The 19,815-nt window shown below is 39.5% G+C and overlaps 1 protein-coding gene across 1 annotated transcript in view; it reads left to right on the forward strand.

Annotated features, from left to right (window-relative positions):
• DOCK5 (dedicator of cytokinesis 5) overlaps positions 1-19,815 on the forward strand; it is a 239,930-nt gene that overhangs the window by 185,699 nt on the left and 34,416 nt on the right. Inside the window, exons 28-37 of the mRNA XM_049770834.1 lie at positions 2,288-2,386; positions 3,888-3,982; positions 5,345-5,423; positions 6,400-6,500; positions 8,835-8,893; positions 9,223-9,377; positions 10,624-10,709; positions 12,638-12,797; positions 13,624-13,664; positions 14,074-14,164. Coding sequence (XP_049626791.1) covers positions 2,288-2,386; positions 3,888-3,982; positions 5,345-5,423; positions 6,400-6,500; positions 8,835-8,893; positions 9,223-9,377; positions 10,624-10,709; positions 12,638-12,797; positions 13,624-13,664; positions 14,074-14,164 — 966 coding nt within the window. The remainder of the gene's footprint in view (positions 1-2,287; positions 2,387-3,887; positions 3,983-5,344; positions 5,424-6,399; positions 6,501-8,834; positions 8,894-9,222; positions 9,378-10,623; positions 10,710-12,637; positions 12,798-13,623; positions 13,665-14,073; positions 14,165-19,815) is intronic.

Here is a 19,815-nt window from a genome sequence, read left to right on the forward strand (position 1 = left end):
AAATATGGACTAGAACTTCATAACCCTTCTCATGAACTAACCTTTAACTCAGACCTGAAGTTGATTTCATTCTAATACAGGATGACCCAACAGGGTGGTAGGGACAGCTGAGTAGGAGAGTTCTTAAGGCTGCAATACAAAGTACAAAGTATGCTGAGCCACTCATGAGAAGTGCTGCTCATGGTGAACTCAGTTAAATAAAAGCCTGTATAGTGATTTAGAGCAGAGACCTTTTGAGACATACTAAGAGCATGCAAAGTAGATAAGATAGCACAGTACCCACTTTCCAAATGCTCTGTAAACATATGTGTAGTATTTTATGTAAGGAAATTATGAGCTTTTGTGAGCAGAAAAGGAGGGCTTTGGTGATTTGTATTCAGCATTTCTTCTTATCTCAAGTCATTTACTTATCTGATTCTCAATAGATGCCTGTATCTGCCCTTACTAGAATGATATATTAGTAAGGGGAGAGGAGAGGCATGGATCAGTAGCACAGCAGGTGGTCCCCTGAGCACCTCCAGGAATGACTCCTGGAAGCAGAGCCAGGAGTAGCCCCTGAGTGCTGACTGGTATAGCCAAAAAACCAAAATAATAATAATAATAATAATAATAATAATAGTAGTGACAGGGACTAGAGTGATAGTACACCCAATAGGGCATATTCTAAAAAGGATTGAGCACTTTAGCATAAAGGTGTGTACTTTAGGGGCCAAGGCTGCAGCTCAAAGGACTGAATGCATTCTATGTATGTAGGAGGCCTTAGTTTGATAATCTGGTGTTGCACGGTCCTTTGAGCTTCCCCAGTGTGACCCCCAAGCACAGAGCCAAGAGCAGTAACTCCAGAAAACTCAAACTAACAACAATAGATGCAGAGTTTAGCGAGGCTCACGATGGGTCTCTGGCTCAAGAAATGCCTCTGAAAAACGAACCCATATTCTTACTGTGATAAGTATTCTATGAAATCAAGACTCTTACCTTTACTGCTAAGTTGAGTAGTTAGCATGCATATAAAAATTGTTTTCCTATAGAGTGAGAAAACTTAATATTTATTCATTCTTATTTCTTTGCCTTAATATCTTTTCTTATTATTTATGCAAAAAATAAGTAACCATAAAATAAATCAGTGCAATAATGTCAAACTAAAATGTGAATAGCAAAAGAAATCATATGTAAAAACAAAACAAAAACAAAAAAGAGGCACGGTGACACAGTGATTAGGATCGATGCCTAGAATGCACCTGCCTAGCACCACATAGTTCCCCAGCACCACTAGGAGGCCCCTAGCATTACGGAGTTTGAGCAGTAGAACATCCTCAGAATTTTTTATGTCAGGAATCACAGGTGGGGACCTCCTCATAACCAGGGTCTCTTGGGCACTGCTTAATGGCTCCCTCTATTTCCCTCACTCCCCCTCCACAAGATAGACATTATAAGGGAGAAAATGTTTGCATATGCTTATAAATGAATAGTATCTAGTCAACCAGACAGATAGTGCAGTGAGTAAGGCTCTTTCTGTGTAAATAGCTAACCTTGTCCTATTCCAAACACTGTTGTCTTCTGAGCACTACAAGGAGTGATCCCTGAGCATAGAACCAGGAATACGCCTTAAATAAATTTGGAGATGCCTTGCACACAGTTGACTTTTTTTTTTTCTTTTGACCTGTTTTCTGATTACTCCCACATCTCTAAAAAGGATTAAATACTGGTATGGAATCAGTAGGTATAAACTAGAAATTAAGAGATGCTATAGAACTTAAGACTTTTGGCATGCACACAGTTCAGCACTGCCCAACTTGGCCTTCCTGCTGAAAAAAAAGTTATTTGCAAGTCTTTACATCACAACTAGACTTAGCTGAATTCCTTAACTTACAAGGTTCCTCAAACCATAGCTGTTAATAGATAAGTAAAGCTCTCCACTTACTACATACCTTCATTCAAATCTGGAAAGAGATTATTATAAACAGAAATAGCAAGAACCAGAGACAAGTGCAGGAAGCATGGGTACCATTCCCGGCACTGAGCACTTCCAGGAGCAACTCCCGAACACAGGGCTGGGAGAAGCCGCTGAGCAATGTCTGGTTTGGTTACAAACCCTCACCTCTTCCCTCTTTTATTTTTTATAAAAAGGAAATATCAAAGTGCACACTCTTTGGATATTTTTCCAGTTTGGTGGCGTCCTTGCTGGGGTAAATGGATAGAGAAGACCAAATGTTCTCAAATCTTATTTTTGTTGGCTGGTAGCAGAAGGAATCTTGAGTGTGTGATTCTCGTGTTTTCCTTCTTCCAGGGGAGTTTTGTGGCTTGCATGATTGCTGTTCTGCAGCAAATGGATGATGCTCACTACAGCCACTACATCAGTACTTTCAAAACAGTACAGGACATCACTGTAAGTCATCTCTGTGGGACACTGACAACTTTTCTTTTGTACAGGAAAATAATGCTTAAAAACATGAGCAAAACTGGTCCATCACACATCCAAGGTTTTCTGCCCCACCTTGCCTCATGTGCATATGCTGAAGAGGGAAGCTGTGGAGTCGTCTTTTCTCTCTGTGCTATGACATGAAAAAGTCCTCAACTGTTTTTCGCTCAGTGTCCTAGATGTAGGCAGATCCCTTATTTAAGAAATACTTGGGATCTCTGCTCTCAAGGGAGGGTCGTGTCTCCTTTTTTCCATGGTATTAGTTAAATTGTTGCTAACATTTTCTTTATATCTTGAAAGGATATATATTTACTCATTAGCCAAAAGATAGCCCATTCCTTTCTGTTTTATATAAGAAAATTGTTCTCATAGTTACTGTTAAACATACCATCAAAGGTTGTGTGATACTAACTTATACTTCTGGCCACTTCCAAAGTACACTTCGCTTAAGAGATTTGTTAGTTGCTATCAAAATATTCCTGAAGGTGGATCCTAGTTTTCAAGCCTGTTTTACATGGCAACACTCTTTGCTTTGGATGACTTTCCTTTTCCATGCATCTTCTAACCGTCTTAATTTCTGCCTATATTGTAGTTGTAATTAGTAACTAGAATATTTACAAATTATGTAAATTATGCCCAGCTTCTTCCCTGCCAGTCTCCCTTCTTTTCTGAGTCACATGATAGAAAAATATAAGGAAGTAGAGAAAAGTACAGTATAATGGTGGTGGTAGTAACTCTGGTGCCAATGCTGGAGCATCTGGTGGGGTTGAGATAAGTAATGAACTCTCAGAATGTTGTCCTAGACCTTGTGGCTTAAACTGGAGAGCTCTGTGGAGCCCCAAGTAGATCAGACTGGTAGGCTGGGTTGAATACTGGTAGAATTCAGATCTCTAAACTCTATAAAAATCTGGATCTCTAAAGATCCCATTCTCTAAACTTGGGTTTATAATTTCAAGTTCTTTACCCAACACTCCTACTTTTTTTATGTTTGTAAGCAAATCAATTACTTTTTCATAGCCTCAGTTTTGTTTATAAAAATGTGGATTTTTAATTTAAAAAATCAGATATACTATTAACTCTTTCGGGGGCTACACCCAGTGGTGCTCAGGGGTTACTCCTGGCTCTGCTCTCAGAAATTATTCCTATTATGCTCAGGAAACTATATGGGGTGTTAGAGATTGAACCCCATTGGCCACATGTGCAAAGCACATACCCTATCTGCTGTGCTGTCGCTCTGGCCCCTCCTTTAATTTTTTTGGCTTGTCTTCCTTACCAGCTTCTGTATGCAAAAATAAAATTGTATGATAGTGATAAGAACACTTAATAGTTCCTAAAAATCATACTGAGAGGACAATTGTCATTGTGGTGTAGGAACTTCCTGATCATGATGGGTCCACTTCTCCTTTGTCTAGGGAAAAAGTTGACAAATGGTGTTAGTTTCCCCCAACAATTGCTTTGTTCTCTGCAGGACTTCCTCATGGAAACTTTCATCATGTTTAAGGATCTGATTGGAAAAAATGTCTATGCCAAAGACTGGATGGTGATGAATATGACGCAGAGCAGGTGAGACTGCTCAGGGTCAGGGCCCACAATGATCAGTCCCAAGTCCTGGAGTCTACTGACAAGCTAAGCTGTCTGATTCAGTGCAGAGCCACAGGCTCTCTGCTGCCTCGCATCCATCATCTGTAAAGTCAAGGGTCTTCCCCAGGATCTTTATCTCCAGCTTTCTCCTCTATATTCTCATCTCTTTATCACTCTTACAGCCATCATCAGGTACTGCCTTGTCTCCTTTCAATAGTTCTTTTTAGTCTTCTTCACATCAACATCTAAATCTCTACAGCCCAGACCATCCTGCTTCTCTCCACATTTCTTCCACTATCTCCCTTTATAGAAAACCCTGAGCCCCAACCCAGCCTACCTCTTCTCATGAGGGTCCTGAAACTCTTCTTTGTTTTCATTGAAGCTCCTGCTTCTATGTGCAGTGCCTTCCCCATAAGCTGTTTCTCAGCATCGGCCCCTGCTCTGATTCTTTCCAGTGTCTCTCAAATGCTGTCTCCAAGCTGTCTCTTTCTGGTCTGAATATTATCTTACCCTCCTTTGATTCCACTTTCTTCTGAAGCTTCTCTCAGAATTTTTCATGGCCTTTGTTGGGTCTTGGTTTCATGTGCCGGTTGAGAACAACACTCTCATCACAGTCTAATCACTGATTTGAGCAGCCAACCCCCTAACATATATTTTGGAATGGAAGTCAAAATAAATGAATATACTGATTGTACTAAGAGAGCTTGATAATTTTTAAGAGCTGATGAGTTAAGTAGTTTATTATTATAAGCATTATCATTAATGATACTGGAACCTGTTAAGAACAATTCATCCCAAATGTATGCAGCTTAGAGTGTAAATTGGATGAAGTATTTTAGACTTTACGATGACCACCCTCCCCTCCCCCAAATCCTAAAGAAGTCTTTATATTTAAAGATATAAAAACAAAAAATCTTTCAAGAAGTCTGTGCAAGGGTGTAGCTAACGCATGTCAGACTGAGGCCAATGTCAGCTCAGGTTTGTCATTTTGGCCCAACCCTCTGGCTAAATTTAGATACAGCCTTGAGCAAACCTCACAGTCCTTTCTAGAAACTGCCCTGTGGTATTCTTCTCAGTGGACGGTGAAAGAGCAGTGTAGGTCACATTGAGAAGTCCAAGCTGATTTAGGATTTTGGGGATTTATTTTTGATTGCTTTGTTTTTAAGAAAATAGTTTTATTTAGGAGATGTGGGTGGGAAGAGAGTGAGTTCTGTAAAAGGAAACTGGCACACCCCGAGTGGGATGGGAATGACTCCAGAATGGAGTGTGGTTGGTTTTGTTACATAGATGGAAAATGTTTCAGGAGCAGAAAGCTTCCTTTTTAGCCTGTGTCTTCTTCCTCAGGGTTTTTCTGCGTGCTATAAACCAGTTTTCTGATGTCCTCACAAGAGTCTTCATGGATCAGACAAACTTTGAACTTGAGGTGATTCTCTTACTGGTTTTTGAATTCAAACACAAAGTCAAAGTGCTGTTTCACTTTGGAAAACATCATTGTCAGGGACTAGGGAATAAATTTAAGGGGCTGGAGTACATGCTCTGCATGCAGGAGTCCTGGGTTTGATCTCACAGGGTCTCCCAATACTACCAGGAACAACACTGGAGCATCACTATGCATTTTTTAAAATGCCATCATTTGCAAATGAAAAACTGTGTTTGTCTTTTCTCTCTTTTTTTAATGCACACTTGCACACTATTCTTTAAACACAATAGGTTCTTTTTTTTATCTGTAAATATAATGCATGCTTTTAAAAGTGCAATTAAAAAAAGTGCAATAGAGGCTGGCGTGGTAGCGCTAGGATGGATAGCGCTAGGATGGATGGCGGTTCAATCCCCCGGTGTCCCATATGGTCCCCCAAGCCAGGAGTGACTTCTGAACGAATAGCCAGGAGTAACCCCTGAGCGTTACAGGGTGTGGCCCAAAAACAAACAAAAAAAAGTGCAATAAAAGTAATGTAACAAAATATATTAAGTAAAAGGATAATTAAAGAGGTTAGAGAGTTACTCCTGGTAGGCGCAGGGGACTAAAAATGATTCCAGGGATGGAACCCAGATTGACCACATGTAAGGCAAATGCCCTACCTACTGTGCTCTTGTTCTGGCCCAGCAAGTGACTCTTTGTTTGATTGTTTGTTTGTTTGTTTGTTTGTTTTTGGGCCATACTTGATGGTACTCGGGGTTACTCCTGGTTCTTGGCTTAGAAATCTTGCTCCTGCCAGGGTCGGGGGGACCATATGGGATGCCCAAGATTGAACCCAGATCAGCCACATACAAGGCAAATGGCCTACCTACTGTGCTATCCAGCTCATGCAAGTGACTTTCTACATGTGGTTCTGCTTTGCTTTATAATGACCCTTATTAATGGTATTTTTAAATGCTTTTCATTTATACATTTTTAATAGCTCTGGAACAACTATTTCCACTTGGCAGTAGCATTTCTCACCCATGAGTCTCTTCAGCTCGAAACCTTCTCACAAGCCAAGCGAAACAAAATCATGAAAAAGTAAGTGTCCTATTAATTAGTTTAAGATGGGGATGGGAGTCTTTTCTTTATGCAGAGTAGCTCTTTTGGTATCACAGAAATGACAGCTTCTCAGGGACTTGTATTATTAAGTGAGATAGCTTTCACAGACATCCTATTTCCTGCTCTCCATCTCTTTACTCAAGATCCCAGTCATTTTCTTATCAGTCATCACATTCTTTTTATAGACTCTCTACCTGGAGAGTCCTCAGTCTAGCAAGTGCTCCTGTCTCAGTGCACCTGGCCATCTGCTGGAAGCTTTTCTGAATTGCAGACCTGGCGTCTGCTCGCTTACACCTTCCTGCAGTGCCTGGTTTGGCACAAAAGTTCCATCTCTCAGTCATTCATGTAGACAAGCCAACACTAACACTTCACCCAAGAACACCCTGCAGGCTCCAGGTGTGGGATTCAAAATGGCTTTCTTTGCAAAAGGGAGATTAAGGAAAACTGTCATAGCTCTCACTGCAGGTCAGTTTTCTCAGACTGCAGGCTCAACAGTCGCATAGCTAAAAGGAGAAATTTGTCATAAAGGGTTATAAAATTTTAGTACTATTCCCCTTGCTAGACTATTTGGAATTCCAGGTAAATCACATAGCATCTCTGTACTACTGATTCCTCCCTCAAACATTGAGATGAGTGACTTTAATGACTCCGCTTACAACGATCAAAGTAAAATGGACTTTTATAGATTTCCCCAAGATGAATACCTTGGATCTCATTCTTTAGAGTATTTTAGAGCAATAGTATAATGGGTAGGGTATTTGCCTTGCACACAACTGACTGGGATTTGATCCCAGCACCTCATATGGTCACCCGAGCCGACCAGAAGTGATTTCTGAGTGCAAAGCCAGGAGTGAGCACCATCAAAACAAAAGCAAACAAACAGAAAAAAAAAAAAACAGTAAGAGAAATTTTAAAATACAGGAATTTACTGGGATTTTCAAGTAAGGCATCTGAAAAAAGCATTTGACATTAGAATTGCTCAGTAGGAAATATATTCCCTTAGGCATAGGTGAACATTAATTTTCCCCGAAAACTATGTAATGTTCAATGTAGCCCATTCCTATTTTTTCTTTCCCCCTGCTCTGATTTATGATATGTGGTATGGGACAGACCAGGTCTGAATTCTCAAGGAAATTTCTAGGTGGCTTTGATTCATTTGGAATCCAATAATCTCCATAGATCCCTTTGTTTCTGGGTTATTTTTTTATGATCAACTATTGATTATCAAGAAAAGCCTTTTTAGAAACTTTTCTAATCATGAAAATCAGTAGCACAGATAAGCTGTTTGTTTTTGTCTACTGTATAACTGTGCCTTAACATATAATAGCAGGGCTCAGAGATAGCACAGTACTTTTGAATTGCACAGGCTGACCCAGTTAGAAGTCCATTACCACAACTGATCCTCACAGCACTGCCAGTGTGATCTTTGAATACAGAGCCAAGAGTAAGCCCTGAGCACAGCTGAGTGAGACCTCAAAATCAAAATAAAATGAATAAACTTTTAGCTTTAACCCCAAAGACTAGTATTTCCACTTTGGGCACATAAATCATTTGTTTTTCTTTACTTTACTGTTTATTATATTCTGAACTTATTTGCTTCACAGCAACCAAAGCATTTCTCTTTTCTCCTTTGAGGACTTTGTTCATCTCATCTTCTAGGCCATTTTTTCAGTGTGGTGATTGGCCTCCTAGAGAACTTTTGTCTGTGTACAGGATTCTCTTTGGGAGCTGTATATGGGCTTTTAATGTACTGACATCAGCTTAAAGTGACCTAGCCTTTAGTGTGAGGCCTTGCTCTTTACATCCTTGTCCTTGAATTCATATCTTGATTGTTTCTCTCTCTGTATTTTTTATTGTTTTTCCCACTCTGGAGGATTTGTTTTCTTTCTTGAATATGAATTTCCTTTATTATTTTCTTTTTGTATTTTCCTAAGCAAGTTTCAGTCAGTATGACTTGTCTTGCTTCGTTAAAGAAAAATAAAATAAATAATAAGTAAATGTGCCCTAACAAAGACCAAAGAGATAATACAAGGATTTGGGCACTTGACTGACACTTCCTTTACATAGGGTCAGTTCTGGTTCAATCTTTGATCCTCCTGGTTTCCCTGAGTGCTACCAGGAGTAATCTCTGATTACAGAGCTGAATGTGACTCTCAACCACCACTGGTTGTGATCCTATAACCTCTAAAAACATAAATGAAATGAAGTAAATGTGACTTACAGAAACCTCAACTTTCTTGGTTCCTTTCAGTTTTGTGATATGTATTCACTTCCACTACAAACCATTCTCTTATTTTATGATATTCTTCCTAGATATGGGGATATGAGAAAGGAAATCGGCTTTAGAATCCGGGACATCTGGTATAACCTGGGTGAGTATATAATCTTGAGCAGGTCCACTCCTAGGTCAAACACTTCCCACAGTGAGTTCTTTCAATCGCAGTGACCCTGAGATTTTTTTTCTCTGTATCTGGAGGTGAACATTGCCTTGTGGGTTTCACACTCATCTGGAACCTGAACAGTGAGCTATCTTTATGATGGTATCTGCATATGATTAGAATCCCATCATTAGACACTTTGGAACTGAACTTATATACCCTCATTAGCTTTTTTTCTTCTGATGGGCCTTGTGGAGGAAGAGTGTAGCATTTTTGCTTCCAGTGACCTTGATTTTTAACACCCATGCTTACTTTCATTTCAGGTCCCCACAAATTCAAATTCATCCCATCCATGGTGGGACCCATTCTGGAGGTCACACTGACCCCTGAAGTTGAGCTCCGGAAAGCCACCATCCCCATTTTCTTTGATATGATGCAGTGTGAGTTCAATTTCAGTGGAAATGGCGATTTCCACATGGTAAGAATAGTAACTCTCTAATTTTACAAATGTACATCTGGTCAAGCCTTATTTTCGTAAATACAGAGAAGTATTAGCCTAAATGATACCATTCAGAGTTTATTTGAAACCTTTAGTTTTTATTTTCTAATTAGAGACAAAATGAAATGTTCTGCTGTAAGGTTCAGCAGTGTTGCTTTTTTATATGTATAAAACAGCACCCCATCTCTGGATGGTTAACATTCGACATGGTACATTTGAATCCAGCTCTGTGCTGAGTGGGTAATGTGGCAGCAGAGGGGAAACCTTTTGAATGCAACTATGTGAATAATGCAACAGGACTCTCATTTGATGATCTCAGTTTGTCTGATACATTTCCCCTCAGTGCTTCAGTGTTCTTATCTATGTGGTATATTAGAATTGAAGGGGAAATATTGCAGTGATGTAGCTCTGCAAAAGTGTAATTCCATATGCTAAAATGTAGACAAGAAAAAAAAATGTAGACAAGAGGTTGGGTATTATAGCACAATGATGGAGCCAGAGTGATAGTACAGTGGTAGAGTGTTTGCCTTGCACCCAGCTGACCCAGGATGGATTTAGGTTTGATTCCTAGCATCCCATATAGTCACCTGAGCCTGACAGGAGAGATTTCTGAGTGCAAGGAGGAACCTTTGAGTAATAACCCTTGAGTGCTGCTGGATTGATGGATGGATGGGCTGATAAATGGATGGATAGATAGGATAGGATATATAGACAGATAGCACATAGATAGGATATATATGTATATATAAAATATGTACATATATATATAGAGAGAGAGCTCAGTGATATGGTGTGGCCCCAAAGTCAAAATAGAGTGATAGATAGCACAGTGATATGGTGTGGCCTCAAAACTAAGATAGATAGATGGATGGATGGATGGATGGATGGATAGAATAGTGGTAAAGCACATGCTTTGGCCCTTGATTTAATTTTCTAAAATAGAAAATCAGAATGCATTATTGAAAACATTAAATGTGGCTTAGATAATTTTATTTTGGCAGTTGTGTCACAAAGGAAGAAGTAACATAAGACTGGTCTCTAAAATTTGGGTAGGGATTTATGTACGATCAATGGATACTATGGAGTGTGGTTTTCCTCCTGTGTTTTGGAAACACTTTACAGTTCTATAATGATGGAGGCTAAATCTAGAGAGGCAAAATCTAGCACATCATTTGTGTCCTAAGGATATAATATTCACCAGAGAAAAATCTTACTCTACTTTCAGTTTGAGAATGAGTTGATCACAAAGCTGGACCAACAGGTAGAAGGGGGACGAGGAGATGAACAATACAAAGACCTGCTGGAAAAACTGTGAGTATTTGAGAAACAAATTTGCAAGTTGATTGTTTCATTGAGTGGTAGAGAAAAAACTGACTTGCAGCATTGCTGACCAATCAAATAATCTAGATTCACGAAGGTCACTGCCACAAATAGGATTCAGGTGAATGAGATTTCAACAATACACTGCTGACGTTTGTTATCTGATGTGAGTCAAATGTGCAAGTTTTCCTGGCCAGCCGTAGAGAGCAGGCAGATGGAGAGGGGGCATGTGCAGAATGGCGGCCTTATGCCCGGTATTGAAACTGCTGGCCTTGAGCAAAAGTGCTCACATCTTTAATACTATCAAATTAAGAAATTCTGCATACATATTAACATATCAACAAATAAAAGCTAATTAGTTTTTTATCCTACAGTTTTCTTTTTTTTTCTTTTTTCCTCTTTTATTTATTTTTAATCATATCACCATGGGATACAGAGTTAAAAAGTTGTTGATAGTTGAAGTTTAGTCATTTAATGTTCCAACACCCATTCCTTCATCAGTATTCATTTCCTGTCACCATTATCCCCAGTTACTCTCCAGTTCCCCAACTTCCACCCCACCCTCAGCCTGTCTCTGTGGCAAACACTTTTCTTCTCTCACTCTATTTTCCTTTTAATTACTGTGGTTTGTAATATTGTTACTGAAGGGCTATCATGCATATCACTTTACTTCCTTTCATTTCCCAGTTCTTGTCCAAAGTTATCATTTCCAACAATTATTGTCATAGTACTTCTTTAACTGATCAGTTCTCTGTCCTAACTGCACTCCCACCCATCGTTTCTACTGTCTTTGGGAATTATTCTCCTATTATGGGATTATGTTCTTGTTTGTTTTATATCCCACAGATAAGTGGATCTCTATGACTCATTTAACTTAGCATGATACTCTCCTTATCCATCTATGTACAAGCAAATTTCTTGGCTTCATTTTTGCTACCAATTGTATGGTATTCTATTGTATATACATGTGCCATTGTTTCTTTATCTACTTATCTGTTCTTTGGCACTTGGGTTGTTTCCAGATTCTGGCTTTTGTGAGCAGTGCTGCTGAACATAGGAGTGAAGAGGCCTTTCTGCATTGCTACAGCTAATTTTCTACCTAAAAATATTTTGTGTGTTTCTTTATTTTTGCATAAAGGTATTATTTTGTTATCTTCATTCTACCTAACTGCTAACTCAGAAAAATAGAACCTCAAAAATCTTTGCTTCACAAAAGTAATTTGAGAGACTGGACTAACTCTTTGGAGCCATTTTCCCATTGACACTTAACCTGAGAAACTGCATGTGTGGATCTGTACTGGGTTCTTCCCAGTGGGTATCAGTCCATGACTTTCCATGGGCCACAGAGCATCCTGGAGTGAGGCCTCAAGGAGAGTAAAATTGGGGAGTTGTCTCTTTCCACTCAAGTAATGTGCTTAGCTTACTTAGATGACACATTGATCTCTGCAGCAGTTCCCTTCTAAAGGTATTGACATAATTAAACAGAATCGTTTAAAGAAAGACATTGTGGGGGACCAAGAAGTAGGCTGCTTCTTCACAGCTTGCTCCACATCCTAATTCTCTCTTGGTATAATATTATTCCCTCCAGCACTGCCCTTTTGGTCCCTGGCATCAAAGGGCCCAAGTACTACACATCATTGAACCCTCTCATTGAATTGCCACCTGGTTGACTGAATATTGGTTTGGAGGAATATACCTAAGGCCCCCTGAAAGGCTAGATGATGAATGAATGAATGGATTTTGTGATCTGAAATTCTAGATGGTGTTGGTACTCTATAAAAAACTTGAGTTTGAGTGACTGAGTTTCAATGTAAATTCCTAGGTGAGGATAGGATGTTTCCCAGGCTGGTGAACTAGAAGCTTGAACAGGTTCTAGAAAGAGTGTAGCATGCGGCATTTATCTCCTTTCACCCATCCAGGCTCCTCGAACATTGCCGGAAACATAAATATCTCTCCGGATCTGGGGAATTTTTTGTACGCCTGGTCAGCAGCCTCTTAGAGAATCTCTTAGATTACAGGACCATCATAATGCACGACGAAAGCAAGGAAAACCGCATGAGCTGTACAGTGAATGTGCTGGTAAGAGCTGAGCCCCAGGCTGATGAAAAGGGATCTGCAGCCACCCCTACCCGCACAGCTCTGCAGGGGTTGCAGATGCATTGTAGGACCACCTGTATGTTGTATGTGTCCTAAAGACTCAACTCAGACTCACAGGTTTTAGCTGCCAAAGATCTTGGGATAAATGTGGAGATGAACTTGGAATAAGCAACAAGAGCATTTGACTCCACTATCTCTAAAGGCCATTCTTCAGCCATTTTTATGATTTCTTTTTTTTTTACTTCTGATTTCTTTGTGTATTAGAATTATTGGGCACAGGCAAACTTGCCTCCAAATACATGTCTATAGCAGGTTTGTAGCACCTCTTGATGTTAGAATTCCAAGGTCTTGCCTTCCCTTTGACAGATGAAATTGCAACCGTAGATCTTAGATGCTCAGACCACCATGCACCCCCTTCTTTTCTTATGGGACCACACCCTCTGACACTCAGGGAACCAGGGTTTGAGATGAACCTTGTTTATGAGCCCTTCCCTTAGCCTGCATAAATCTTTATATAAACCATAACTTCTGTCATACCCTGTGAAATCATTATTAGGAAGTTTACTTATGAGTCAGCTATCCATTCCCCTAGATTTCACTCACATTTCTCATACCCCCAAACCCAATTTTTAAAAGTATCTTTTTATAAATATTCTTTTTCTTTGGGGGAGGGATATTTGTTAAAGGGACACAAATCACCTTTTTTATGAAAAGTGGCATCAGTAAAAAGCAACATTTTGGTTTGAACATTTTATAGGAAACATAAAAATTCTATAATTTACATTGGTATTTGTGACTACTTTTGTAGAATTTTTATAAAGAGAAGAAGAGAGAGGACATCTATATAAGGTAAGCTGATGGAAATTTCTGACAGAATATTTCCTTTTTTTAGGACTGTTAGCCTGGACTCCATGAAACTTTGTTTATTGACAAACTTGGACATGATCTAGTGTAATGTTGTGGGAATATATTCAATAGTTTCCACGGAATTCCCTGAGGGCATCTTGATGAATTATATGCATGTGAACACCATTGCTTTATGAAGAGTTCTCAGTAGAATGGATGGAGTGGAAAAGATAGGAAGTAGCACAAAGGGTTAAAGGAGTAGGAAGTAATAGACTCCTTTGTGGAAGAAAAAAGGATCCATCATCCAGAGGAGGGAGAAAACCGGAAGGCAGGCTGAAGCCTCCTTGTAAACATGCTGACTGCTCCATTACTTCCAAAGAGCAAAATGTCTCCTTTTTCTCATTCCTACCAGATATTTGTACAAGCTTCGAGATTTGCACCGAGACTGTGAGAATTATACAGAAGCTGCCTATACACTTCTCTTACATGCTGAGCTTCTGCAGGTTAGTGGATAGATCGGGAATTTATTTAAATAAAATACAGCCTATCAGTTGTTTGATAAATCCTGTACAATTTCAAGATTTTAATGGAAAGAGCTTTTATTCAGGGATATAATATTCTTTCATCTGAATATATATAAATATATATATGGCCTATATATATATATATATATATATATATATATATATATATATATATATATATATATATATATATATTGGCCATACCCATTGAGCTCAGGGTTACTCCTGGCTATGAGCTCAGAGATTGCTCCTTCCTGGCTTGTGGGGACCATATGGGATGCCAGGGGATTGAACTGCGGTCCATCCTAGGCTAGTGCTTGCAAGGCAGACTCCTAACCTCTAGCACCACCACTCAGGCTCCCTGAATATATATAAAAATATTTTGGGGATCATACCCATAAGTGCTCAGGGGTTACTCCTGGCTCTATGTTCAGAAATCGCTCCTGGCAAGCTCAGGGGATCATATGGGATGCCAGGATTTGAACCACTGACCTGCATGCAAGGCAAATGCCTTACCTCCATGCTATCTCTCTGGTCCCTGAATATATTTTTAATGTTTGGGGTAGACACATACAATTTTCATATTAAGGTTGGGAAATGGTCAGTTACTGATGCTCTAAAAGAAGAAACAAACATATTGATTAATTGATGTTTGAAGGCAGAGAACTGAGTCAAAAATGAAAAAGAGTGCCATAAGAGTCCATTCCTGTTTAGGTGCTCAGTGTAAAAGTTAACACTATGCCATAGATTTACACCCAAGACTGTTAGAAATCTCAAATATTGAGCACCCTTCTGCCTCTCTACTCTGCTGTCCTGCATTTTCGGCCTGATTTCACCCTTGGTGTGGCTCATCAGCCAGCCTGCTTTCCTGTGAGCTTTCCGGGGAGTCTGCCTTCCCGTGAGCCTTCCGTGGAGGTGAGTCGACATGCCCAGAAAGGGAGGAGCCACTGAACTTCGCTGGATCTCAGATGCCAGCACCCTTCTGCCTCTCTACTCTGCTGTCCTGCATTTTCGGCCTGATTTCACCCTTGGTGCGGCTCATCAGCCAGCCTGCCTTCCTGTGAACTTTCTGGGGAGTCTGCCTTCCCGTGAGCCTTCCGTGGAGGTGAGTCGACATGCCCAGAAAGGGAGAAGCCAGAGGAGCACGGTTGCTTCGCTCCCCTTCGCGACGGTGCACAGCATTTAGCCAATGAATACAATCACAACACGTAGAAAAACACGCAGTACTAGTGTGACAATGGGGAAACAACATGGGCCAGTGCCAGACATAGAGAATGAAGATGGCAACTCTGATGACTTGAACATGACCAACCACCTAGTCAGTCTCTCAGATAAGGAGTTTAGAGTTGCAATATGGAACATGTTCAAAGAACTCAAACAAAGTATAGAAGAGAAAACTAAAAAGAATCAGGAGAATATGAAGATAGAAATGAGAAAACTCCAAACGGAAATTTCAGATCAAATAACAGGTCTGAGAAACTCAGTAGATGAATTGAAGAAAAACATGTTTGAGATTTCCCACAGGTTAACAGCAGCTGAGGATAGAATCAGTACACTGGAAGATGAGATACATAACAATTACATACAGCAGAAGAAATTGGAAAAAAGCCTCAAAGCAAATGATCAAACAATGGAAAAATTACTCAAAGAATGGGAACAGATGAAAATAGAAGTCTATGATAAGCTCAACAGAAACAACTTAAGAATCTTCGGAGTCCCAGAGACTCAGGAAGAAAATCTTCAGGAAGAATCAGCAGTCAAGAACATCATTAAAGAGAAACTACCAGAGATAATGAATACATGTGATCAAATCCTGCATGCCCGAAGAGTGCCAACTAAAAGAGACCCCAGAAAAAACACCCCAAGACACATCCTAGTCACAATGACGAATCCCATAGATAGAGACAGAATTCTGAAAGCAGCAAGATCGAAAAGAGAAATTACATTTAAGGGAATATCCTTGAGATTTACTGCAGACCTGTCACCAGAAACACTCAAGGCCAGAAGGCAGTGGTGGGACATAGTGACAAAACTCAATGAAATAAATGCTTCGCCTAGAATACTGCACCCAGCAAAACTCACTTTTAGGTTTGAAGGAACAATACATAGTTTCACAGACAAACAACAGCTCAAAAACTTCACAGACTCAAAACCATTCTTAAAAGAAAAACTGAACGGCATACTTTAAGACAAGGCTTACCAACAGACACACCAAACTTTAATATAAAGATGGCACTAACTCCCAGGACAATTCTTTCTCTCAATGTCAATGGACTAAATGCACCAGTTAAGAGACACAGAGTGGCTAAATGGATCAAAAAACTCAATCCAACCTTCTGCTGCCTACAAGAAACGCACCTGAATAGTCAGAACAAACATAGACTCAAAATAAAAGGCTGGAGGAAAATCATCCAAGCAAACAACACCCAAAAAAAAGCAGGAGTGGCCATATTAATATCAGATGATGCAAACTTTATACTTAGGAAAGTAGTAAGGGACAAAGATGGACATTTTGTATTAATCTAGGGATATGTACAGCAGGAAGAAATCACCCTCCTAAACATATATGCACCGAATGAGGGGCCAGCAAAATATTTAATACAACTGTTGACAAATCTGAAAAATAATATCAATAACAACACAATAATTGTGGGAGACCTCAACACGGCATTGTCAACACTAGACAGGTCAACCAGACTGAAACCCAACAAGAATATACTAGACCTGAGGAGAGAAATGGAAGTAAGAGGCCTAGTAGATATATACAGGACACTCCACCCCCAGAAGCCTGGATACACATTTTTCTCTAATGTACATGGGACATTCTCTAGGATAGACTACATGTTAGCACACAAAACATATCTCCATAATATCAAGAGGATAGAAATTTTGCAGGCTGCCTTTGCTGACCACAAAGCCCTGAAATTATATATAAACTACAAAGGGACACAGAAGAAAAATTTTAACACCTGGAAGTTAAATAGCCTCATACTGAATAATCAGTGGGTCCGAGATGAAATCAAAGAGGAAATCAAAACCTTCCTGAAAACCAATGACAATGGAGACACAATTTATCAGAACCTATGGGACACAGCAAAAGCAGTACTGAGAGGAAAATTTATAGCTTTGCAAGCACACATCAGGAAAGAAGAAGGGGCATACCTGAATAGCTTAATGACGCAGCTCATAGAATTAGAAAGTGCTCAACAAAAGGATCCAAAAATAGGGAGGCAGAAGGAAATAACAAAGCTGAGAGCAGAAATCAATGAAGTGGAAACCAGAAAAACCATCCAAAAGATCAACGAAAGCAGAAGTTGGTTCTTTGAAAAAATAAACAAGATTGATAGACCACTGGCAAAACTAACAAAGAAAGAAAGAGAGAGAAACTTGATAACTCGTATTAGGAATGAAAAAGGAGAGATCACTACTGATATGGTAGAGATTCAAAGGGTAATCAGAAACTACTTTGAGAAACTCTATGCCACTAAAAATGAAAACCTGGAAGAAATGGATAAATTTTTGGAAACTTATAATCTTCCACGATTGAATGAAGAGGATGTAGCATATCTAAACACACCCATTACTATTGAGGAAATTAAGAAAGTAATCAAATGTCTGCCCAAAAACAAAAGCCCAGGCCCAGATGGATTTACTAATGAATTCTTTCAAACCTTTCAAGAGGAACTACTACCAATCCTGGCAAGACTCTTTCATGAAATTGAAAAAACAGGAAAACTTCCAAATAGCTTTTATGAAGCCAACATTACCTTGATACCTAAACCAGACAGAGATGCTACGAAAAAAGAAAATTACAGACCAATATCGCTGATGAATGCAGATGCAAAGATCTTCAACAAAATCCTGGCAAATGGGATTCAATGCCTCATTAAGAAGATCATCCACTACGATCAAGTAGGTTTCATTCCAGGAATGCAAGGCTGGTTTAACATCCGTAAATCTATCAACATAATACACAACATCAACAGCAAGAAAAATAAAAATCACATGATCATATCAATCGACGCAGAGAAAGCATTTGACAAGGTCCAACACCCATTCTTGATCAAAACTCTCAGCAAGATGGGAATGAAGGGAACCTTTCTCAATATAGTTAAGGCCATCTACCACAAGCCAGAGGCAAATATTGTCCTCAATGGAGAAAAACTGAAAGCCTTTCCTCTAAATTCTGGCACAAGACAAGGCTGTCCTCTCTCACCACTCCTATTCAACATAGCACTGGAAGTACTCGCTATAGCGATTAGGCAAGAAAAGGATATCAAGGGAATCCAGATAGGAAAGGAAGAAGTCAAGCTCTCACTGTTTGCAGATGACATGATACTCTACTTAGAAAACCCCAAAGACTCTATCAAAAAGCTTCTAGAAACAATAGACTCATATAGCAAGGTGGCAGGCTACAAAATTAACACACAAAAATCAATGGCCTTCCTATACACCAATACTAATAAGGAAGAAATGGACATTAAGAAAACAACTCCATTCACTATAGTGTCACACAAACTCAAATATCTTGGAATCAACTTGACTAAAAATGTGAAGGACCTATACAAGGAAAACTATAAAACTCTGCTCCAAGAAATAAGAGAGGACACGCGGAAATGGAAGCATATACCCTGCTCATGGATTGGCAGGATTAACATCATTAAAATGGCAATACTCCCCAAAGCACTGTACAGATTTAATGCGATCCCCCTAAAGATACCCATGGCATTCTTCAAAGAAGTGGACCAGGCACTTTTGAAATTTATTTGGAACAATAAACACCCTCGAATAGCTAAAGCAATCATTGGGAAAAAGAATATGGGAGGAATTACTTTCCCCAACTTTAAACTTTACTACAAAGCAATAGTTATCAAAACAGCATGGTATTGGAATAAAGACAGGCCCTCAGATCAGTGGAATAAGCTTGAATACTCAGAGAATGTTCCCCAGACATACAATCATCTAATTTTTGATAAAGGAGCAAAAAATCCTAAATGGAACAAAGAAAGCCTCTTCAACAAGTGGTGTTGGCAAAACTGGGTAGCCACTTGCAAAAAATTGAACTTAGACCCCCAGCTAACATCATGTACGAAGGTAAAATCCAAATGGATTAAAGACCTCGATATCAGCCCCAAAACCATAAGATATATAGAACAATACGTAGGTAAAACACTCCAGGACATTGAGGCTAAAGGCATCTTCAAGGAAGAAACTGCACTCTCCAAGCAAGTGAAAGCAGAAATTAACAGATGGGAATATATTAAGCTGAGAAGCTTCTGCACCTCAAAGGAAATAGTGCCCAAGATACAAGAGCCACCCACTGAGTGGGAGAAACTATTCACCCAATACCCATCAGATAAGGGGCTAATCTCCAAAATATACAAGGCACTGACAGAACTTTACAAGAAAAAAACATCTAATCCCATCAAAAAATGGGGAGAAGAAATGAACAGACACTTTGACAAAGAAGAAATACAGATGGCCAAAAGACACATGAAAAAGTGCTCCACATCACTAATCATCAGGGAGATGCAAATCAAAACAACGATGAGATACCACCTCACACCACAGAGAATGGCACACATCACAAAGAATGAGAATAAACAGTGTTGGCGGGGATGTGGGGAGAA

This window comes from Suncus etruscus, chromosome 3, assembly GCF_024139225.1.
Source record: "Suncus etruscus isolate mSunEtr1 chromosome 3, mSunEtr1.pri.cur, whole genome shotgun sequence".
Lineage (NCBI taxonomy): Eukaryota > Metazoa > Chordata > Mammalia > Eulipotyphla > Soricidae > Suncus > Suncus etruscus.